This window comes from Vollenhovia emeryi, unplaced genomic scaffold (assembly GCF_000949405.1).
Source record: "Vollenhovia emeryi isolate VEMERY1.0 unplaced genomic scaffold, V.emery_V1.0 DF939164.1, whole genome shotgun sequence".
In the NCBI taxonomy this organism is placed as follows: domain Eukaryota; kingdom Metazoa; phylum Arthropoda; class Insecta; order Hymenoptera; family Formicidae; genus Vollenhovia; species Vollenhovia emeryi.
This window is the reverse complement of record NW_011967202.1, coordinates 426,062-451,771: the sequence shown is the minus strand read 5'-3', so window position 1 is coordinate 451,771 and position 25,710 is coordinate 426,062. Positions and strand designations below refer to the sequence as shown.

The 25,710-nt window shown below is 43.6% G+C and overlaps 1 protein-coding gene across 2 annotated transcripts in view; it reads left to right on the top strand.

The window, feature by feature from the left end:
- Positions 1-25,710, top strand: part of LOC105564471 (hemicentin-1-like) — a 253,172-nt gene that overhangs the window by 50,077 nt on the left and 177,385 nt on the right. For both annotated transcript variants that reach the window (XM_012016860.1, XM_012016861.1), the window contains one exon: positions 19,567-19,772. In XM_012016860.1, the coding sequence (XP_011872250.1) occupies positions 19,567-19,772 (206 nt within the window). The remainder of the gene's footprint in view (positions 1-19,566; positions 19,773-25,710) is intronic.

Sequence of the window (25,710 nt, the reverse complement as noted above, 5' to 3'; positions counted from 1 at the left end):
ATGCGATAAGGATCATCTAATAGCAATATTTGTAAAATATTTCAATACATAACAGCACTTCTGTAAAAAGTTATAGATCATATCCCATTATGCCCCGCCGTTCCGTTATGCCCCGGGTTCCCCTAATATGAGTCGCCTATTTTGAATGCACTTTGCAGGATAGTTTCTGGCGAAATTTTCATGTAATTTGCGTGTAAATTCTTTATGCGGCAATTTTTTTTACATTTCTAAACGTCGGTCACATATTTGGCGAAATTTCTTTCCGCTGAATTTCGGGCAAAGTTACTGATGAACGCGGCTCAGTTGGGACATTCGGGGGTAGAGAACTGTGTGATCCAAGCCAGAGAGGGAAACGGCATCTCGTTTGAAGGAGCTGCGGTTTTATCTCAGCAACGATATTTTAGTTTTAACGGTATACAATTGCGGTGTTCTGTGTCGTCGTAAAATGTAGCCGCGGAATCGTCGCGGCAGTAAGCGCCACGAAAACGGGCTTTCCAAAACCATTCTTCGTCCGCGCGGCAACGGATCATTTCCTTGTGGGGATGCGGAGCTTTAAATTCTCTTTAAAGTCCCGACGTTCGCCGAACGAGCTGCGTTTACTACGAGCGAACGCTCTTTCGCGAATAAAATGATACACTGACCTACTAAAAGCGCGCGGGCTGTGTACATTCCCGGATAATGTACGATTCGTGATAAAAATATTAGGATTTATAGACGACCCACACTCGAAAAACAAAATTACGACGCCTCCCTGACACCTTTCGCACAAATCGAGACATTGTTTCTATATTGTGTATTATTTATTAACTTCGAGTATTAAATTACATATGCAACGATTATCCTTTTACATTTTTACGTTAATATAGACGAATGTAAAGTGTGGCTCTGTTCAATTTTAATCTTTATTCTTACCCAGTTAATTTCAAGGTCTGTTAGTTCAAAAAAGCAAAAACGTATTTTATATTTTCCATTCTCTTCTTTTTACAAATCCAAAGTTAATCTCGTAGCATTGTACGAATAACTAGATTTCGGTGAAAAAGTTTTTTTAATTTGATTTAATACTGCAGTATTAAGTCAAATTAAAAAAAATTTTAATAATAACATGTTATTAAATAGTAATTTAATTAGTTTGATAATTGTGACTAATCTAAACTTTAGAAAATGAATAACTGATTAAAATCGCTGGAGCTTACACTGATAATAATATATTATCAACATTATAAATGATATAATATAGTGTAATTTTTGTTAAATTATGCCAGAACTTGTAAGACGTTGAATAAGATGTAGTGGGTATTTCTTAATTTTTTCACGACGAATTAAAATTATAAAGAAATTTAGAAAGTCACCGAAATAATATAACCATTCCGCATATGCAACGAATTAATAATTTCCATAGCGATTCAAGCCAATGTTAGTCGAAAACCAATAATGCCATAAATAGATAAAGTGTTTGCTGTGCCCATGGGCGTCAAGGGAGTACATTAATTAATGGTAATATTACTGACAGGAATGTATATGTAATAATTATATAGTCACGAGAATTATTAGTTCAGCAAAATTGGAATAAATACGATCGGTAACACGTGCAGATGTATAAAAAATACAATGACAAACAAGATAAAATAATTCGGTGAAAGAAGAAATTAAAAATGAAAAGATAGAGAACACTCAAATTTATTACGTTTAGATTTTTATTTTTGTAATTTTCTAATTTTACCTAGTTTTATTTAGTTTTACTTATTGAGTCACACAGAGCTGCATTCTACAATGTAGAAGACTTTTTGATAGCTCTGAAAAATCAGTTGACGAAGATACATTCGTTACATCGACGAGCAATAAGATGCAATGATTCGTGACGTACATGAGCCTCCATCTAATGATTTTGCAATGAATAACTGTGATTCGTGGATAGTAGAAAAATAAATAACACGAGCTCTCCAATTACACGCGTCGGTAGATTATACGGCGTAGTCACGCACTTAGCGTCAGGCGCATCAGCTAACGAGAGAACGCCACTTGGCGAGGGCGCTTAACCATGCGGGATACTCGTCGCGAATGCAAACGGGCGTGCCCTCAACCCCCTTAAACGCGAGCAACGTGATATCGCAGCCGGGACGCAGTTTTACCCCGTCGCCCTCCGCTACCCGTCCCTTTCATCCTTCGTCGCTCCGTTCTCGATCTCCAGCGCCCTTTGAAACGAACACGTCGTGATTGCATTTTCGATGACTGCGACGACACGAATCTGACGATCCTGCGTTTTACGCACCGACACGCTTCCCCCCCCTCCCTCCCCCTTTCGTTCGATAAAATCATTTCTACCTCGTCGCGATCGATCACGGGTAAAATTTCAATTCCGACAGATGCCTCAAATTAATATTCTCACACACGGTCAAATATAATTCAAATGAGTAATAAGGCTTGGCTGAATTAGACATTGAATATTTAATCCGCGAAGGAATATCTGTGCTTTTTATTATTTTTTTAATTGAAAAACTATCAGCGCCTTGATTTTTATTAAACGAAACTTATCTCTTTAAATTGTCCAAAATATTAAAAATAAAAATATTCCTAATTCTCAGCAATAATATTTTGCGAAGAATCTTATTCGAAAAGTATATGCCACTTTGCAAACAGACGTTTCATCGATATTTATAGTGTATCATGGATTAGATTGTACGATCGACGTAACTTATTGATCTTTCACTTATACAATTTTTGATGACAAATATTGGAATAATTATCATGTCATTAGGAAATTTCAAGTATGCAATGATCCTTTAGGCATACATATTCCATTATCTAACGCGCGCCATAGCGGAATTACAGTATCATTGGCAAAATTCGTTTGAAATGCGCGATCGCTTTTGTGCGCTGAAAATTTGTTCACGTTCGCATATGATAAAAGGCTGATTGTGAGAGGCGATAATTTATGGCTAATTGTTGGATCGAACAATACGTGTTTACGTGCTATATTATAAAGCCGCGTCGTTACAGCAATAATGCATGTTCGGGACATTATCGATATATTTACGATATCGCACATTTATTGACGTACGTTTCCTGCTTGGTTACGGAATAGCACTCGTTTAACGCTTAATATGCAGGCGTCTGAGAGCTTACAACGACGAGCGGTCCTGATCGATCGAGCACACCTGAAAATTACCCCCGTATACGAAAGCTTGTAAGATAATAACGTCGCCTCGTAAATCTGTTGGCTGAAAACCTTCCGACGGTACCCTCGCCGAGCTCTCGCCATAAAATATTCTTCTGTTACCTTACCGCGTTAGCGCGCGATCCTCCTCCTATCTTAATCCTTTCTCGCTTTTTCGTTATCCCGCCCTCGTTGCTGATAACGATTTCAAAGGTGAGGCAGCAGGCTTCCTTTTTTTCATTGACTCGAGTAGTCCGGCAGAGGAATATTTAAGTTAGTTTTCGAGGCAACAAGAAACCTTTGCGGGGGGGCCTAATCGCATTTGCATTCGTTTCACCGACCATTTTTCCAGCCGCCAAGAAGGCGACCCGTCGAACGCAGGCTCGGTATGGAGAACGCGTCTACCTATGCAAATGTCGTCTACCGCAAAGTGGAGTAGTTCTCTGGTTCGAGTACACAACCGTGTGTACTGTATGTTATTGCAGCCTTCATCGGCGGGATCCTCCGCTGAGTTTCGCGCGCGCGCGCGCGAATTTGGTGTAATTCCTTCTGGCGGTGACTGGATCAATTGTGCGCGAAGGAAACTTGGCGAGTTTCGCGGCAGGCAGCTGCGAATGCTCGAGGCTGTCCCTCTTGCCGTCGAACGGAAGTGCTGATCGCGCTGACACGCTGATGGGGCTGACATCAGGTGTTAACGCCGCAACTCGCGGCGTCGCGTCGCCGTAGCGTCACCGCGCCCGTTGTGGAAACGATCTCAATTGGTATTAGGATTACGTCAGGTCTGCTATTCCAGCGTCGACGGTGAGCGACAATGTTTGTCTTAGGGATCTTCGCGCTATCGTTGACAGTAATGAAATTCACTTGCTCCTGCTGGAATCGAGCTTCGGAAAAATGTCCTAGCGAGGAGGACAGCTTGGCTGAATACGCGAGAATACATCCGCTCGGTGCTAGATCGAAGACCACCACCGAGGCTTTTGAATTTTAATTTTCGAACGCTCCTCCGTCGCTCGTTAAACACCGTAAAAACGTTTCCTGTCAATCGTCAGTCGTTTTAAACTCGTCTTCAAATCGTTTCGCTAATGCGGGGTCTACAATGATCGACCGTAATTGGTCAATTCAGTCAGACACATAAGAATCGACCGATCGTAGTCGACTATTCTTACGACTACGACTCTGAGACTCGCATTGTGGATATAAAATGTAATTCGTGGCGGCGAAGCAACGAAGCCACGCGAGTTACAGCTCGCGAAATCGCTGGTTATCACAGCTGAGGCCATTTCCACGAAGGGATCACGAATCCGACCACGCGGGCGTCGCCGTTTGATGTATCGACAAGGCCTCGCGACGCCAAGTGTCGACGGTACCGCAATCAGTTAAACGCAACCTCGCGCGGAAATGTTCCCGATCGACGAGTCAATTGTCCACCCCGCTTTCTCATCCCTATTGTGCGGTCGACTTACGTATCTATGGACGGACGGACGGACGGACGCGTGTCTGTGCGCGTGTGAGAGCGCGCCGCACGTGGCCGGATGCGCGCGTACCACCGGCTGGAATTATCGTGCCATTGTCCGCGTAGTTACGCGACATAATGGCGGATTTCTCGTTGCGATACGCTCGAACCGGCAAACCGGCGCTGTTCGTTATTACGCGCGATTTTTACGCGTCGTTATCCTCCCTATTGACGCTGCCGCCCGGATTAAAATAACCACGCCGGCCGACCGGAACAAAATCACGGCCGCGTGAAACAAAGGGGTCATTATCTGGGGCTATTCCTCGAGGTCGATTGCAACAATAATGACGGTAGATTAAAACTAAGCGAACACCGTATTTCCAAGTGACAGAAACAATGGCTGGCGTTTTAGCAATAAATTTGCGATTCCTTTCTTTTTTAAAGCTATTATAAGCTTTATTGGAAAGCAATTCGAAGTTACACTTTTCTCGCTGTATCGCTGTTTATCCCTACGATCGTTATTTCGACCGTAAATTATTCGAAGGGCGGAGGAAAGGAGCTTATTTGACACAGGCAGGGGGCTTGTAATTACGGTAAAGTACGATTACAACGGTAATTATAGCCGATGCGTGTTAGGTCAAGTTAATCCGTGGGTAATGCTAAAAAAAGACGGCCAATCCTGAGTTACGGACTGTGTAGGAGTTAATACTGCGCAGCGAGCGAAGACGTTGTCGATACCGCAGCCCGACCACACTCGTTCCTCGACCACTGGTGGATTCCAATGCCCGCTACCAGTGCGGAGCAACCGCAGCGGGTCTACGAGCACCGGTGCGCGACATAGATTTTGCCATAACCGAGATGGGAATAGATACGGCCAAAGTGTAATCATATAAGCTCCTCCTAACCGTGGAAGTTAAGGAACTCTAAATTGATTACATACTACAATGTCGGTAGAAATGTAATGAAAATCATAACTCGTCTCGCCCGGAGCACGAAATAATTTGCAGAGTGCTCGGCGTAAAGGGCGAAAGAAATGGAACGGCGATGTCGGGTGGAATTTAGAGTAAATAGACGAGGTAATTTTGGACATTTATTGACGCTGTTTTGCATATTAATATTTAAATGGCGATACAAAGTCGATAAAACGCGAGTCGATTATTCCCAGGCAGCTGAATTGACTCGATCGATCGTGAAATCGCGCTTTGAAAGACACCGTGCAGTCGCCGGATCTAACATTAATTAGGTGTGAAACGCACCGCAGCCGCGGATAGGAATGTCATAGGCGCGCGTACGTATAGAAATCGATAGATCTAACAAAGCGGCGAGTTATCGGGCGATCGTAGTTTCATTTGACGAATCTGTCGGGCGAAATTGCTACAAAGACGACGTAATGGGTGCAGCCACGTCATTGAGGTCCTGCGGGCGGGCGGGTGGCTGCCGGTCTGGCCTGGTCCAGGTATTTAGTCATCATTGCGGTGCCGACCGCATTCGGCTCTCGCGACCGCTGTCGAACTGCGAGAGATTCAGCGATAACTGAGTAGCGGCGGCGGCGGCGGCGCGCGGCGGGCCGTAGGAACATCGAAATCGCTCGTCCTGATGATCCGCCGTAACTACCGGCGGATGGATATAGCGATCGGCCGGCCATTCGACGGTCGACGACCTCGTTTACAGCTGCAGCCGCGATATCGTTGCGGTTTCCATCGGCCGTGGCGCGTTTCCTACGTCTAATAAATGATGTCAATCCCGGGTAGTAAAGCCGATACTATGGCCGGTGCGGCGCGTTCGATAAATCATATGGCCGCCCGTCCACGATCGTATCAAGTATTTGCAATTTGCGATATCATAACCCGCTCTCGCGCCCTCCCTCCGTCCCCCCCCCCACCAGCACCCCTTCCCCGCACCCCCGGACCGCTTAGTACGAAATTAATTCCCGGCCCCCGACCGCAAATGATGTAGCGACCTATTTGCCCGCGCTCGCGGAACGGATCGCGCGCCGCGCCGCGCCGCGCCGTCGGTCTTTCGTTTGCGCGTTTAGTCCGCCCGGTGCATACTGGAGCGCGTTAAAATCGGAATCGGGCGTTTTGTGTCCATTAACTTGGCGAGCTCGTTTAATTGACATTTCGAAAGTCGAACAGTTCCGCTCGAGAGCCCGAGGGCTGGAGAGGGTGGGGGAGGGGCCGTTGATAGTTAAGAGTCGAAAATGCCGACGCAATTGGGAATCGTCGGGGAGAGGGAGTTGCGAGAATTCAGGCGGGTCGAGGCTCCGAAAGCCTCTCTCGGGCCTCGACGGAAGTTGTTGGCGGGACGCGCGATATTTCCATCCGCGATTTTTCCCCCCGTCGAAGGGCGTTGCGCGAGTTGGCGGTGCAATCTCTCGCGCTTTCTTTCATCGTAAACCGGGCATAACGGCGACGTTTGCATCAGCGATTCTTCGGAAAATGCAATCGACATTTCGAATGCGGGATCGACAGGAGTGTAGAGGGAGGAAAAAAGCACAGACATCGCTTCGCTCATTCTCCCGCGCGCGCCACGCCGTCAACTTTTTCGCCACATTTCTCGTCGATAAACGTTAAATGCAGCCGGCTTGACGCGCATTACGGAAGCGCACGTCAACCCGCCCGAACGTCAAATCGATTCTTTCGCTCTCGCATAATGCCGCGCTCGTGCGCGATCTGACAGTCCTCCTTCCCTCCTTCGCCCCCTTTTCTCTCGACCGCTCGTCATATGTATTTTAACACGCGCGCGCCGCGCGCCGATGAACAGCTGGCAAGGATTCAAACGTGTTTATCCCGGGTTTTCACCGCGAGCATTTTAACCGCGGTGAGGATGACGGGGAAAAATAGTACAGCGCGCGGAGTTTTGCGTGAAAATGGAGCAGCGGTACGTGCGCGCGCGCGTGTGCACACGTTCGTATGTGTGCACGCGCGGTTTGCACGCGATATTTCACGTGAAACACGAAAACCGCGGCTCGCAACCCCCAGCTCGAAAGCAAAAGTCACGCGTTTCATCGAGCGCTGATGGCTCTTGGATACGCGGCACAATAGAATCGCTCTCTTTTTTTTTCCGGTCGTTTTTTTGATTGCTATTTGTAGCGTGTTCAACCGGGTTTCAAACGCCGCTATTACGGCGAGTTAATGCACACAGAGCGTCTCTCCTCGCTTTATTTTACAACTTTGAAATTCGAGTCGTGATGTAATTCCGAATTAACGACATTACGCGAGCGCGCGGCTCCTAAGCTCAACAGTTTCGGGAGTAATCGAATTTTAAGAACAAGCTGAGCGAGTCCTCGCGATGTGGAGCACGGGAGCGGGATGCTGGAACAAGGCAACGAGTGCAACTGATGAAGTATTAATTCAGAGAATCGGATGTGCAATATTTCCGGAAATCTTGAAATTGCTGTAAACTTTCCCAACTGCATAATCGTTAAAAATAAGAGATTCGAAATGTAGAATTAATTGAGACTAACGTAAAATATAAAAAAACATGAAATCTATTCAGTGAGATATTTGTATATCTTTGTTCTCGCAAAATATTTATCAGTTAACATATTAGGGAGATTGAAGTCTCCCGTTGCAAAGGATTAGACGTTGTCTCGAGCTGCTGATAACGTCTGTACATTGTTTTATTAACTATCGTTCTCTGTTAATGAATAATTAAAAAAAAAGTTGTACAACGAGCTCTACCGATCCTCGTCACAAAAAGATTGCGTCGAGGATTTTTATGGAACAATCCCAGCCGTTTCGCTAACTTCTTTTGAAATGTTAAGACTGGCGATAGTAAAATTTGATACGTTCCCCTCGGGATGGGTGCTCCCGGTTTATTTTTGTCGGCTATCACGTGCCGCCGTTACCGAATGACGACCATTCCTCTCGTAACACGAAACGATCCGCGTCGCCTTCGTCATTCTTGGACAACGGTGCGCTCTCAACATCGTCCCCCATTTTGATTTCCCCGGAGTGATCATCGTCTCTGTCCCCGATAGCGATCACGATTCCCGCCATAATCCCGGATCGCGTTCCGAGAGGAAAAAAGCGGTTCGTTGTTTCCTCTTTTCCTTGACAATAAGCGGAGGCCACTTTTCCCTCCAACGTTTCTTTGAAGCGCGTCCCGCCACTCTTTTCTCTTCGCCATCTTCTCCTCCCCTCCTCCCTCTTCTCCCCGTTTCTCTATTTGTAGAAGCTTTAACTTTCGCGGCTCTGAACTGCGAATAACCCAATTTCCGATTTTCTAAAAACGCCACCCCTCTCGGCATGACTCGAGGAGAAAATCCTTCGCCGGCACGACGGATGATCAAAGACGAAGAATGTTTTTGGTGTTCTTTATATCGAATTAAAGACGTTACTCGAGGAGTTGTATTTATTCTTCGTCGGTGATCAAAGGAATCCTCCGGCGAACTCGTGGAATTTTCATAACTCCATTATTATGATAGGAATTGCTAAAATGTAGGTTCATGAACGTCGTATCTTTAATGCATTCAGAAACATTGTTATTTACTCGTACTTTCTTCTTCAATAAATAGCTTCTGTCTCTTTCTCGGTAGCAAACAATAATGTAAATACTGTGGTAATTAATTTGTCACAAATAATTCTTTTCACTGAATAATTATACAACGCGGATTAAAGTTCATTATATCAGCGTTTATTTATGATAAGCGCTGATACGTGCCATGGGAAATCGACCGGTTTGATTAAAAATATGATTATTAATTTCTCTGAGAGAGCAAATAAACGTTTGTTTAAAATATCTGAATTCTCAAATATGCGATATAAATTTATATCTTTTTTTTCCCCACGACAGAACGCTACCGTCAAATTAGCGCTTTACGTTTTTCTCGCCGTAATAATTAGCATGACAGTGCATAATTTGAATCAGTAGCCGGATGGCAAAAGTGGTAACACCGTTGCCACGGCAACTGAACGTCGGCTCGGATTCGCCGCTTCTTGCGATAAATTTCTCCCCGCGGGTATAAACGCGAACGCGTAGCTCGCACGGAGATATGAATTTTTCCACCACGGGTCACATATAGTTCGCAGGTAATTAATTAGCGAATACCGTCGCGCACTATTCTACTACGCACCGCTCGCGCATTCGTCTTGTCGTCCTTTCTCTCTTTTCGGCCTCCGCTCGCTTCCCTCATCTCTCTTGGTCTTACATCGTGTCTCTTGTGTTCTACAAAGCGGAAACTCGCCTCTCGGTAACTCATTAATTTGATGTTGCTTTGCAAAGAGAAAGAGAGCGAGAGAGAGAGAGAGAGAGAGAGAGAGAGAGAGAGAGAGAGAGATATCCGCTTCAACACTCGTGCGTTCCTAAGTGAAATTTCGTGATATGAAATTTCTCTCGACCGATGTCGGCGAAGGATTCTTTCCTCCAGATAGTGACGGGCAAATTGTATTAGTCTTCCGTTAAAGAAGGAGAAATCTGAGAGATATCTTATCGCGTCTCTAACCGGAAATTATAAGCGCATTAGTGCGAATGTTGCTTAATAATATATTTCAATTTATTTTAGTACTTAATTTTTACTCCAAATTTGGGCTACATTTTATGTACATGAAGCATTGAAAGTAAATCGCACGATAATATATCATGGTTTTATTTATTGTTACAATTAAAAATTAGAAATGAATATCGTCATTAATACTTTCTATACGTAACGCTTTAACTGTTACTGAATAATGCACAACAAGAGCGACATTGTTCTTGCGGAAAGAAAATGTCGGAAGAACCGCAAACGTTCTCTTATCAATGAACGTTCTCTGCTTTCACAACGATGTCAGTTTAATTACATTTCCATATAAATTACCTTATTGTAGTAGCCTTACGAGAAAAGCACCTTTAGATGGTAATAAACCATCCCTATTTACGTGACTTAGCGTTACTTTCTCGTCATAAAGACTACGACCGAAGAAGCGTCGTCATTAAATGCGTAATTTATTATTTATCAGACTTACGGGATGCTTCGACAAATAGCAAAACAAGCGATATACATTTCGATTTCAATTATTTTATCAAGTTTCTCGATAAGTATGTTCAATTCTCGAAACTGCGTAAACGGGAGAAGAGAACGAGAGAGATTGGTTAAGTCTGTACAATGCCGACAGTTTTGCCTTGCGTGTTTTACCGTGCATGTTTCCTCCGTGCAAAATTTGCAGTTTGGAAATGCAATTTGCCAAGTAACTCGCTTATTTTATTTACCCTCTTAACTGGGTCTTAGCGCAAGCGAGGGCGTCAGTTAAAAGAAACGTGAGAAACGTAATATAAATGCCCCGCGGGATATGTAATCTTCTTAGATTAGCCGTCAAGAATCGCGTTAAGTTTACGAGGTAAATTAAACTCGATTTCTTTACCGTGCGACATGAAAACTTGGCGCGCCTCGCAAGACGCTGCGATTTTGCATGTAGATATGAGAACTCTTCTTTTCAGTTAGATATTCCCCTTGTTCTTTCTTCCTTATCTTTGGACTGTGTGTCGCAGGTTTTCTCATTTTAAATACACAAAGGGCAAATAAGTGCACAGAAGGAAGCTACGATTCGCAGCGGTTATGAGCAGTAGATGGAATTATTTAGGTTCTTTCCTTTGCATTTACATTTCTTTCTCGTTGTTACGCGTCTAATGTATTAAAAAAAAAGAGATAACGACAGACGGTAGTTAGCGAAGGAAAAGAAGAAATGGATTTAAGAGATTACCGTACGTACGGGCCCTCTGTTACATTCTATATGCTCTTTCCACGTGCACTCGCTGCTTATGAAGTAGGGGGATAATGCACGTCGTACGTTCTGGTTGCTGTCTTCTACCTTAATACAATAATTCTGACTTCCATTCGGTGCGTTCCCGGACCGACGTCGTAAATAGACCCGCCGATTGTCTGGGGCGACTGCCGCCGCAATCTTGGTTGGAATTCGATTCGAGCATCCATTCTGCATTCCCCGACGCCGATAGAATTATGTTCCGTGTTCGTCGAACATCGTTGTCGCACATACAATTTCTGCGTCTGCCGCTAACTTAGCCTCAATCATAATGCCCGGGAAATTTCTTTTCATCCCGCGACTCACATCTCTATATCTATCATTTGCCTCTCGAATTTCTCGGTCGAATTACGCGAGCGTCGCTTATACCTTTTCCTCATTTTATTTCACGAAGAATATGGATAAGTTTCAAAATGAACGAAGTGGCGAAGACGTTTCAAAATTTGTATTTCATTCACGCTTTTTAGCGCCTGCCCATCTTAATCGAAAAAATGTGCAGAACGGTGAAGAGAAATGTAAATTATGGGAAATCAGTATACAACGGTGCCGTGCAAATTCACAAAGATGTGGAAGGTAGATAGAGATACGCTTATATCATAATTTACTTTTTCCGGGACGTGATGAAAGATAAACGGACGCCTGCGAGAATTACTTGAATTTAAATCGTTGACACGAATAAGCAATCCACCGCCTAAGGCAAACAACCGTCCAAATAATATTAGTGACTATCCTACGCCGAATTAACCCGAATAAGACTGTAAATATTGACCGTCGTCTGAGCTGCCATACTCTCCTGTGCGCGGCAGCAGTGGAAACAGCCCGGCACTAGTCAGACTCATCAGGCGCTCGGGCGCGCGAGGCTCTCCCTTCGGGGAGAAATCAATTTTCAATTCACCGGCAACATTATTCGACGTGAAATTCAACGACATCCGCGGCGAATCGTCGACGTACGGCGCTTACTCGGCCGTGACTTTGGCGGTATCCGACGGAATCCCTTTAAGCAAGAAACCGGCGCGGCCGATGGAAGCTCCGGCTCGCCGGATAGTCGATACAGGGCGATCATCCGTCTTCCGGGATTGCCTGGAACGAGTGCATTGTGAAATTCTCCTCCCGATCATTCCCCCCAGCCTCTCCTCGCCGCGGCATCAGCGGCAGCGACGTGCTCCTTTGTCACCAATACTCTTTCCCCGGGCGTCGCTCCTTCCGCCCCGTTCTACCCCATCGTTCCCTTTTGTTCCGCGTCCGCTGCGCTCGCGGATTCTTCCATATCGCGGCGGGCTCGCGCGCGCGCGCGCGAACGCGCGGAAGGAAATTAAATCGACGTTGATGGTGTTTGCTATTTCGCGGCATTGTGAGCGAGCACCACGTTCGTAAATACGGCTCTGAGCGGGAGCCGTTCTCCCCGGGCTTTTGAGCGCATCGCGATTGTATGGCGTCTCCATGGCGATTACGATATTTCGGGCTTATTGTTAGCGCGGCGAAGTAATAAACTGCCCCTTTATACTTTTTATACAAAGAAGGGTACTCTGGGGAAAAAAGACAGCAACCCATTTTGGGGCCCACAATTAGTAATCGAATTATTTGGATTGTTCGTAGCACTCTCATCTTTTACGAATTTTACCCCGCGTAACTGAAAATCGCAATTCGCTATCTATATCCAAGATTTTTAAGTGATACTAATCAACGTAGGAAGATTGCTTATGGTCACCAGTAATGAATAAAAATTGCAGCGGGTAGCAGCGAACGTATGTGAGTTTGAGCTTGAGTTGACTCACATACGTTCGCTGCTTGTAACCGTATACCTCAACTTATTTTCGTCTTACTCATTAACTCCCTAATTTTTATTAATTTACAAGACCTTATAATTACGATTGTTGCTGATTGCAGTATTACTTGAAAAGGACCCAAAACATAGTGTCGAAACGTTGTATTAATTAAATAAAGCAACTAGCCAGTTGGGTTGACTACAAGTTCCCGTTACAATTGATACTAATCAATTCTCTCAATTAGTTCTGTCGATATTCAGTAACGCAAAGATGATTTTTACTTAAGAGGCACCAACCGAAATGTTAAGTTACTTAACTACAAAAAAACGGTTATTAACGTTGGTGAATTGTTTCTTAATTCGGGGACGATCTTTTCGCGGCAGGTAGATTCGATCGGACATTTGAGTATTTTCTAAATTGATCGTTTTAATTTCTGAAAACCTTTTATGAATCTTTCGAAAGTGCTGAACATATATTTACACGCATCAGATTTATTTATTTGCGGGCATAAAATCCGCAGGCTGTGTGTGTCGAGCTGCGAGTGCATAAAGCGCGAGTACAAGGGACTCCACCCTTTCGGCGCGCACGGCGCCGATCGATCGATCGCTCGCTCGGCTTTCGAGCGAGCTTTTTCCGCGATCGGAGGGCCGTTGAGAGCTGTTGGAAACTCGCTCGTGAGCCGAATCGATTCTCGATTTTCTGCTCGAATATCGGCCGGCGTGCGGCGTGGTATCTGGTGCCTGCGCGTTGCGATTTAATGCGCAGACTGGAGGCATACGTGAGGGGCCATCGTGGAGCGGCCGCCATTTGCGGCTGTGTAATCGGATATTATATTCGTCGATCGGATTGATATCTCTGTCCCATTATGCCGCGGCATGAATCCCATTTGGAAGAATAATGACGGAACGCGGTGATATTTGAATAGAGGGATAACGGTGGCGATAGGTCGACTACTGCTACGAGAGGTTTGGTCAGCAAACGGCGAGCAGGGGAGGAGGGCATTGGCCGCGGCGGGAAATCGGCAAAGGGTTGAATAAGCGCGCGGGGCATCCTTCTATAGTCATTTCGTGCGATTCGAGACCGGTGGGCATGAAGAACCCCGCGACGATACCGCGCCCGACAATATCCAGGCCCGATTGAAGTACACGTCGAGATCGGCAAAGCTCGCTTTGTAACTGGAACGCGATCAATCATATCCGATGTAGGTAAAGCCGCGGGCTGATCGTAACGTTACAAAGTCGTTCTCTTTCACGAAAAGTTTTCTTTTTTTATTTTCACTTTCTTTGTGTGTCTCGGTAAACAGCAGTTCGCCGACGTTGAGGTATTGTATTGGACATCGCAAATAAGTAGGTTAATAAATGGCTTGAACCGGAGAAATCAAATTTGGAAATATGTTATAATATGCAATGATCCGCTAATAAGTATAGAGATGGTACAATTTTCATTGCTGAAAGTTTACTTGTAAGAGTTAGGGGAGCACTCAAAACAAAATAAACCCTTTACGCTTCTTGCAAGGATCGTACATTTGAAACATCTGAATGCGAAAGGGAACAGATGCTTTATGCACAAATGCCTTCTTTTTTTTTACACATACGATTCCGCAAAATTGATTACGACGTTCTCGTTATTTACATTTTCACGACAACGATTTTTAACAGCGCGCCTCCAGGTAACGATAAAGTGTGGCCGTGTTATCAAGCGACTTAAATAGTTTCCGCGATCCTCCCCCGAGACCGCTTGGTACATATTTTATCGTGGATTTATCGAGGGATTTATTTAATGCTTCATCCCGCGCGATGTAATCTGCATGAGAGAAGCCTGCGGCGGTGGCAGTGCTCGTCTCCGGCTTGCACATCCGCTGCAATTAAAAATCATTTTATCATCGTCGTCCGGGAGGGCTTCCGCGGCTAATGCGAAGCGTAACGAGGTTGTCCCCGGGAAAATCACATTTCTTCCGAGTGAAAACACGCACGAGCGCGGAATTCATGAACAACGGCGGAAATCGGCGAGGCGATCCCATTTTACTCTAACGCTGCGCGATACGCCATTTTGCGGTGTATTAAGTCACCACATTTTTATTTATCCGCCGAACGGAGTAAAGTAGCGGATAAAATTGGCGGATTATTGTACGGCGGAGCGGATGGAACAATGAAACGTGGAAATAATAAGATTTATATAGATTGAGAATATTCGACTAGCGTAAATGTAAAATTTTTCAATACAAAAATGGTAATTAATTCTTGAAAGAGAAATTGACGCTTAATTTCAACGAATTCATTTAAAACTTAGCCAAAGATACATGCTTTAACCGATTCGTGTAAATTGATAACGGTCTTTAATTCGGTACAGTTTGCGCTATGCGAATATATTACGCTAATTATTAAAACTTAGAGGGTTGTGAAAGAAGACAAAATTTTATACAATTCGTCATTTGAGATAAATCGATCGTGAAAAACGTATGTTTTCTTACCTTTTTGCATCGAGAAAAGATCATATGTAATATTCCACACGCCGTTGGTCGTAAATCCGGCAAGAACTTCGTCGTCGTCCGGTTACGTAAACTTCTACATTAAAAATAATTGTATCATCGTCATCGCCGTGACAGCGCGCCAGGAAGATAGCGGGAGGGGGAGGGAATTGTATTTCCATGTCGGCAAAAGAGAACGAGATCGATATCGAAACACACGAGGAGCGGGTCAGCGAAGGTAACGGAAGGAAGAATCTAGGGGAAAAAGGAAGGGGGACGTGCTGTCGCAGTGGCGACGCCGTCTGCAATTACAATGCCTTAATTTTATGCGCGAAGTTAAGCTCCTTTTAAGAGTCCCGAGAGTGGTTAAGTCCCCCTTACGACTCACCCTCCTCCGCGCAACATTCGTTTCGCCCACGCCGTCTGTATTCATGGGAGACCTTCTTTTAGACCGGTGGTGCCGGCGCAGCTTCCGGGCAGGACCCAGCGATTATTTTAATTTGTTTAGGAGCCATCTGCCACTTCTATTCCATTTTCTATCTGTCTTCTCATTTTATCTCAATTCTTTTCCCTCTGTGCTCAGCGTCGACCCGTCTTACCGCTCGCCCTCATTTACGGATTAAAGTCTCGCTATCTAATCTTACCGGGCGATAGCGAAAACTAGTTGCATCAATGATATTTATGTAAAAGATGATAAGTAGAGGTTAATATAATATATTAAATAGTGATGTTATTTTATTAAGTATAAAATGCAAATAATCTTCATGACGATCGGCGTACATATCTTAAAATTGTACGAGTATTTCTTAAAAAAATGTTAGCTATGCTTTTCATTATTTATTATTATCATTTAATAAATTAGTATTTTTGTTTTTATACACTAATAAGTTTTGATATAAAGAAAATTTATTAAATCTATAATTACTTTAAATATTAAAAGCATATAATTTCAAAGTTAAATTAGGAATAAAAATGAATATTAATTACATTATACATATTGTAAATAAAATACATGTATACATGTGTATACGGAAACTTACAACATAGATCTCGGAAGTGGTGTTTTTATATTAATTTATAAAAATAATTACTCTCACGCGACACGTTCAATAAAAGCGCATAACTATACGGAGGAAAGTCCCATTGAAGCGCGACAGACGTCCTTGCACTCGACAGAATTAATAATACATTCTGAATGTAGAATATGTCATGGAAAAAATCTCCATCAAAGTGCATGACGGAATTTACGCGATTGTGACGTGCTTTATTGCTCGCAGTTGCTGTTTCCGACGGTACTAATGAATCGTTGACAGTATTAATTAAAATTTCACCGAATGATAATCATTTGAAAAATACCTGTGACATATTCCGAAATGTGACGACATTCCGAGAATTACAATCATAATTATTTACATATTAATTTTCATTAATCGGCAAAATTTCCGCGACATATTAATTTACACGTGCACGTTATCCGCTTAAAAAGTACATTCTCCGCTTTACAATAATGTGCGATTTATAATTGTACATTTACATGTGTGTACATTTTATATATAATAATTTGCGCGGATTATAATGTTTTTCTTTCATTTTTCATTTCATGCGATGACAAATTTGTTCACGAAATAAATTTGGTTTTTACAGAACGTCACGTTACACGTCGTTTTCTGTGATTTTATCTCTTTAAATGTAATAGTTCATAATTTATCTCTGCGTTCACGTATTGGAATATAAATGTATGTTTATATACATTTTATGAGTTGGAAAAATTTTAATGGAATAAAATGTACAAATGGATTATTATTATCCGGCAAAATGTGAGCGTCTCGTATTTGTGGAATTATGAAGTGATATTCAATAAAATAAAACTTAATTAATATAAACAGTTAAAATTATATTTCGCTTAACTATGGGAAATAAAATTATTAACTGTGAAACAATATACACGCGAAATATATCTGTACACGGCTCTCATTTGTAAATGTGTAATTAATTAGAACGATTTTGTAATTTAAAAATATGTGAACATATATAAATGTAGTTAATTAATCGTTAACAATACAAATTTTTTTGCGTAACTGGTATTATTATCGCATGTAAAGAATGTAACGCGCGTTCTAATCGGAGCGAAATGATTCGATACAGCTGTACGCAGTGCCGTGCTTTTTAACGTCGTTCCGCCAGCAGCATTCGCCTTCACGCTTAATTATCCACGCGACACAACGTGGCCGACTTTCGTAAATAAAATTTCCCGCGAGGGATTTACTCGCTCAGCCTCGGAGAGTAGCCGTCCATTGCAATTAGACTTTTTTACCGTCGACGTGTGCTCGCGGACCCTTTAAATTTCACGTAGACCGCGTAAATCACGGTGGCAGGCGCGACAGGGCGGGTTAACGCAGGGAGTCGCGCCGGTAAATTTGCGGGTTGTGCCTGCTCGACGAGTCATCGTGCTCATTAAAAACCGATCCAATTTGTCTTGGCAACCGCAAGGATCCCGGTGAGAGCAACGCCGAAACTCCGCCGTCGTTCTCGACGCTCCAGGCGCGATCGAGCCTGGGACTTATTGTGCCAACTTCGCCCGTCGCGACTCCGTCGCTCGATTAGACTTACGAACTTACGTTCGATAATAATTGAAGGCACGTACAAGAAGCAGGATGCACCTGCGTCGCGAGTTGATCCATGAATAATGGGAACATACAACATTTCTCTCGGCGAAGAAGGGAAGGTGTCTCGTTTGCGTAATAAGGGCAAGCGAGCGCGTTTTGGAGATGCAGTCTAACATCCCGTACGCCGAGAATCGACACTTTTTACGTAGCCTCGGCGCTCTGGAATTCATATAAGCTCCCGCGACAAAGAAATTATTAAGCACAGCGGATTGTACGGGGTAAATAAACTGGAGAAGGATAAATCAGATTATACACCTTCGTCCGTATTCGCGGATTACCCGTCAAGTCATAACGAACAATATAGCGCGGGCGGCCGCCCCTTCTTTCAGCTAGACCTAATACCGTCTCCGGGAAGCTCTGACCTGGGAAGTAAGGGGTTATCTGACTCTCTCGGTCGAGTGCACTTCTCTGGGTCTGTATTGGATCTTCTCGAGCCTGGGCGACTTCGAGGGGGATAGGCGAAGAGTTTCACCTCTCGCGGGCTCCTCGACTATGACGAATTGCGAAAGTTCAGTGAAAAATTGGCCGAAGCCAGATAAGAGCGGCCCGGGGGTGTATTGTGCGTCGCACTTTGGTCGTCGGCCATTCGTTCCCTCCGCTTACTTTCATCCTGCTGGCCGACTTAACCCGCATTATTTAGCCCCAAACCTCTTCCGCCCCCCGGTGTCCCTCTTTTTTTTCCCTCCGCGCAAGGAAAGATTTTAAAATAACTCTGTGTCCCGGGAGGAAAGTTTCCGCCTAGCTGACAAATGCGAGTATCGTGCGGCGGACGGCGTCGCGAGCTACGCGACTTGGCGCCGCGATTTGCGACACGCGAAACTGCGGTATTTAACTCCGCGGGCGGAGACATATTTCGCGGCGGTAATCCCGTGATTTGTATGCGCGGCCCGAGGACACTCCGCGAAGCTCGGCCGAGCCCGGGCATAGACGAGGTATATCAGTCGCAAACAGACTTCTCGCCGTGAATACAACGTGCAATGCACTCACGATAAGAACAACTCACCCCGGAATCCTTTGCGTTATATTAAATCAGTGGCATAAATCTTTTCTATCCCGTTACGTTTTTCTTGCGGTATGTTGGTATGCACGATTCTGTAGTAAGGCGGCCGGTCTGTTTCTTTTTCTCTTCCTGCTCGATGCGTCGCCCCAGCTACGGTACTGCAAACCACTCTTGGCTTAAAACGTTCTTATCGCGACTTCGAGACTTAACTCGTAAGTAATTTCGGGATCAACATCTCGCTGCCGGTGATAGATTAAACAAGAATCGGGCCATTTTCCACTCGAATACCTTACTAACGTTATTCGTGTTTGGTGTTGCAGTTACGACGCGAGGAGTCGGCAGTTCGGCAAGGCGAAATTGTGGAGCGCCACGCACTTTTGGGGTCACCGGGCGTCTTTTCGTGCGAGCCCGCCGGCGCAGCTGACACTTCAGGACCTTCGACAAAGTGACGAGGGCGTCTACAGATGCAGGGTCGATTTCCGAAATTCGCCGACGAAAAACTTGAAAGTTAACCTCACCGTAATCGGTAAGTACGCCTTGCCTTTAATTGCGCTTAGGTTATCATTTTAATTTAAATAATGACGCAGTGTCAAACATTTACGTTCCGTGCGAATAACATGTTGTACACACAGGCATAATTCTTACTATGTCTGTGATTGTACATGCGAAACACTTGCACCGAAAGCGAAATAATCGAATATAATATCGATGCGCGTTGCATTTTTCATACAGGGTGCTATTAATTTTGGCATTTGCCATTAAATTTGAGGATGGGTTTATCTCGAGGGGGGAAAACAGTCCAAAATCTTGTACACCAATGCCCACTAATGTCGAGTGGGCATTAATTTATCTTGTTATTTTATAATATTTTACCTGATTTATCTCGTTTTACCTTATTTTACCTTATTTTATTTTTATAATGGCCCAGCAAGGCCTAATGTCCAAACTAATACTCAAAAATGCCTAGTAATACCAGCAAATCTGTACACCACAATACCCTCAGCGGTTTCCCCCTCGGTTTATCTATTTTACGATTCTTGGAGTAGTAGATATCTCTTTAATTATAATATTATTTCGTATATCTCGAGAAATACTACGTGTGAAATAGCCCGTTTATAATTGCTGCTATAAATGTGTACGCGAACGAAAAGTATGCACAGCGATTTTTCTTTCTGGCGATCTGCATCTCGAAACATCCATTTGGCACGAAAAGACTTTCTACGCGCGATTAATCTAAAGCGCGGTTAAAGAAATTTTCGCTCGACCAACACTTTTACTTTTTCTACGATTCTCGCACGCATTTCGTTTAGCGTCGTAAAACAATTTGCTTGCTGAGGACTTTTATTAGTTCCGCTTTAATGATTGCTTAATAAATAAATGAATCAATTAATTGCTTAATTAATTATTTAAAAAACGCGATACTAGATACTCGTTATCGAACACAATACGAATACAAAAGAAAAATTATGATGATATCCGTTAATGCAGTTGTCGATATCCGGAATAGGACGCGACAGTTGCAGTTAGCGATTTGTGGAACAATCAGTCACGACAATATCACGTCAGTATTCGATAAATGAAAGCTATGGACAGGCGACGTCCTCGCGCGATACAAACCGTAAGATATCGACCGGATAGTTTTTCTTTTGTGACATAACTTGGTCTTTTCATGGAAAACTAGTTCCCGGCTCGCTGAAAAAGAAATAAAGCTCTTATTTTCCGCATGAATCATTTCCCAAATATACTTGCCAAACTGGTTCACATGACGGAAATGTAATTGTCAATATCTAAAGTTGCAAAAGGACACCCTGTACGTATGTGTGTTTGTCGATCGAAGTTTACAACTGTTCGCAATGGGAGACAGTCAGCCCCGCGGTAGTGTCGTGACCGTCGGGCGAGAGCTACGAATACACACTCCTCCCTAATAATATAAATCTCGAGATCCGCGGACTCCGCGGCCGTCTACGTTTCTCAAGAGCGAGAACTTGGTCTTCTTTTCGCGCGGGACTGGCTCGTTAAACTTTCCACAAAATTGTGCTGGACGGGAGAAACTCGTTGGAACTGGGCCGCCGATACTCGGCGGCGATCGTCGCGTACGATTGGGCAAGCATGGCCGTTAATCTAGGATCGAGGAAGCACTCGTACAATCAGCGGGCCATTGAAAGCGATCCTTTGTAAACGATCGCGCTGAGAGTACCATCGACTGGCCGTCTCGCCTGTAGTTTGATTCGCTCTTTCGTTGACGCGATCGTCAAATCGTCGAATCGAATCACCCTTGGTGACAAAGCTCCGGGATTATTTGCAAAGTCATTGATAATTGCAGTTCGATCAATTCAGCGATCACGTATCATGATCGACTAATCTCGCGTCATTTCAGATTTGCGTGACATTTTTATCTGAATCGACAATTACGAATACAAGAGAATTATAGCGAACAAATACTGTGTTTATTACATAAACTATACGAAATGCTACCATGTTTAGCGAATTTATTTAATTGGATATTTATTTGATGATTCACTTATTCGATGAAATAAAGGATACTTTTTGTTAATCAGTAAATTCATCAGTTCTTTGTATAATCGGCATCTGTCATTTTCGAATACATTTTAATTTTAATAATGACGCAGTATCAAATTTACGAATAAATTTCCATTTGATATAAAATATTGTCTCTTTCTCTCTTTGCGCGTGGAAACAGATAATGCTTTTTTTTTATTTCTTCTATTTTCTGCGTGAATAACATTTTTATTTAAATAATGGTAAATCGTGTGTTGCATAATGCATCGGATTTGTTACAAAATGGAAAAGGGGGCAAAATCTGGTATTGATAATACTGAAATATTTATTTTTTAATATCATAGCGTATAAACAGAGAGGTCAATGATTGAAACAATATTTGGGAGCAAAATTTTTTACAATTTAAAACGAACTTATTTACAATATTAAAATCCAGATAATTTTTCTTTTTAGTATTTCCGTTTGTATAATAATGCGTACTACTTTACATTGATTATTTTTAACAAAGCAATGTAGATTTTAAATTACAATAAGCTCTCTCACACACAGTTGAAGTAACAGCGTGTCGTAATATTATTTTATCTCGTATAAAATAATCACCATCGCGTTTATAACGCAATCAACTTGACGGCGCGGAATGGATATCACAATGGGGTAATTAATACTCGATGCCAAATCGATGCGAGATACGCGTCAACCCGTACAGAAAGTTCAATTTCCACTTTATAGAAAGTTATGCAACAGCGTTTCGCGTTTCCATAATGACGAATAACATTATCCGGTGTACAGGCGAAATCAAATGTAATTACCGTACGTGCGCTTGTGCATAATCGCTGGAAGTATTGAAAATGTTTAAATAGAAGCTTGGGAATAAATGGAATATTAATGTTCAAATAGTTGCGTAGGAATTAATACACGTTTGAACCGAATAACACGATAAGTGCGTTCGGTTTTCTCTGTTCTTGAACCGATCTAATCTTCAAAACGGCTCGACAAACATTTTAAACGAAACTACCCCAATTATTGAAATTAAAGCGAGTTCCTTTGACAAAATTGCGATTCTACGTTATTCATAAGTTCACATATAAGCGCACTTTTTCATCCGCCAAGCTTCTTATCTACCGTAATGGCTATTTCGTTCCTCGAAGCCCACTACCGCTAATAAGTGATTTACAGCTTCGTCCCAGTTTCATAATACCTCCGATCGTCGGCGGTGCGTATTTGCCATGCCAGTTTTGCCATACAGCCAGAGCGGAAGTTGGAGAGGCGGCTTCTGGAAAGCGCCGAAAGTCCAAGATGGGCTTGTCGCTCTTGTCTCTTAATAGAGTCGGAGCAATATCTCGTTGGTCTCCAAGGAGTAGCTCTCCATGGTGCACCGTAGCGAGAAGCTTTCACGAAGCGCCTAACCCAATTTGACCATCGATCGGCTGTTAAGTTGATTTAAAACGCGGGTTGCCGATTTCGCGTCCTGTTCGGATGAGAATTGACAAGGTCCTTCCAAAATTCATAAAGGCGCTTATGTGAACGTGAATATAATCGCGGTGTAAAATAATCGTATTGATTACATTGGGTGATTACAGATAGATGAAAATAAAATTATTAAATTGAAATTATTTTAAAAAGTAACAAAGACACAATGTTAACTCCATAGAAAAGTATTTTCAGTGTATCCTAAAGGGCAGAATTTTTTACATTAATTTTAAATTAATTAATTAGAAACTTCTATATATCTATACAATGTCGCTTGGACGCTTTCCGAAACCCCCACTGTTTTTGAAACAAGTTTTTTATTACTTCCAACGAGGAGTATTTGCATGAATTGATTAGAATGTGGGAAGCAACGTGAAACGAATTAACCATCAATTAGCCGTCATCCGTTGGTGAAAGAAACTTTTTCGAAAAAAATCTCGATGTATCATTCTCCTTCTAATTTATCTCGTCTCATCCATCATAAATTTTTTCAATCTATTAGAGGCGCACAACTCGTAAACTTCAATTTTCGAGTCGAAGAAAATGAATCGATCGGAGGAGATACCGCGGGCAGGATTGACCCAGTTCACTAAATAAACGCGCGCCAAATGGCGAGGATTGTGTCAAAATCGAGCGCGATTCAAAGTTGGCCGATCGGCGCTGTTTTCTTTTAATCAGAACCCGGCCAGGCGTCGCGGAATGAGTCGGGTCGTCGCGCGTCGCTAACTTAAACAATCTGCCCGAGCCGAGTATCCCGAACTCGTCCGGGGGACCCGGACGGAGGTGGAGAACGTAATCGAATAGGGATACATCTCGCAGGCGAAAGGCCATCGAAACATCGCGGTGGCGGCGGAGCTTCGTTTTACGCTTCGACGCGCGCGAGCGCGGCGTCCGTCGGAGCCCCGGGTTAATTCAGAGCCACACGGTACCACGATATAGAGAGAAGCGAGCAACGGACATTGTAATAGTGTGTGTGTATTTTATGCGTGTTTGTGTGCTGTGCGCGCGCGCGCGTGTGTGTGCGTGAAGGAGGGAGCACAGGATCCGTTGCACCTCAGCTGTGTATATCCGCTCTCGGAGCGAGAGTTGAAACAACCCTATCATGACTAAACTCATTGACGCGATATCCAACGCTTACGTTCCTACCTTTCCCCCTTTCTCTCGCCCTTAATTTTCCTCCCGCTCCCTTTCTTTCACGTCTACTGATTACAATTATCTTGTACGAACTACAGTTATTCACGCGTCTTTACGCGTCGCCCATTCCCTCCTCCAATCCCCTTAATTAAGTTTGCCGTAACGTTTCCAGTACCCACCGCTTTCAACTTGCTTATTAAAAAAGTTATTCTCATAAGCCAAAAATAAACCTGCCCCGCTCGCGCATCAGCGCTGTGTTTCTCGATGTATCGCGCGTCGCGCGCTCCTTCCGTTGCCGTTGCAATTTCCCTACCCCGAGACTCCGAGTCGTTAGCTCATTGGATAAAGGAGACGCACGCCCCAAGGAGCCCAAGACGTCGTCGTTGAAACTTGGGAACAAAAGCTGCTCGGGTGTTGAGTCGACTCATGCTAATCCGATTAGGATTTACTTTAGATTTTGACGAGCGCTAGATCTCCCCCCTCCCCGGCCTTCCCCTATACGCGCCTCGGGAACGCCTAATCGCCGCTTACGGCCAAATTAGTTTGGTACCATCTCTCGTCTCTGTCTCACCCGTCCCGGCCACTTATTTAACGTACGACCATGTTGGCCTTTATCCACTTAATTGATCGGCTCCAGCAGTTGTCTTTCTACTTATCGCGCGTGTGCATGCGCGCGCGCACGCGCTCGCATATACGTTTCATCAGTTATCTATATATGCAGAAACTTAATCGAGAGGCCGCGCTTAAAAAATTAATTGCCTTCCGATATAAACAGCGCGGAAACGATTAAATCGATTTATTGCAAGTGACATAATCTAAATTGGAAAATCTAGATTGTTATTTCAGACAAATGTAGTCTGGCCAAGTGCTATTTTCCATTTGCGGACGAATTTTGAACGTTCTAATTACTGGGTACTTGTCTAATAGCGAATTCGGTTGCCTGCACCAGTGCGCACCGAGTGCACACCAAGGCTTGTTTACAGTCCATTCTTATTTTTAAGAATCGTCTTAAATGTCTCTTGAAATATTTCGCAGCCAGTGAAATGATCTGTATAGCATCCATACGTATCATTTTTTCGCTAAATACTTTTTTGAACGTGTATTTAAGACACGTGTATTTTATACAAAGCTGAATATAAAAATTGACTATAGACAGTCTTTAGCGCGCACTCAGTGCGCACCAGTGCGAGCAATCGAATTCGCTGTAACTGAAATTGTGATTACACTGTTGCGACGTGATAATATTTGCCTGTGAGATTAGTGTTCGTCACGAAGAGTAAAGATATTTTTGTAAAAACTCTGAACTACGCGTAGTACGCGCCGAATCGAATTGGGGACGG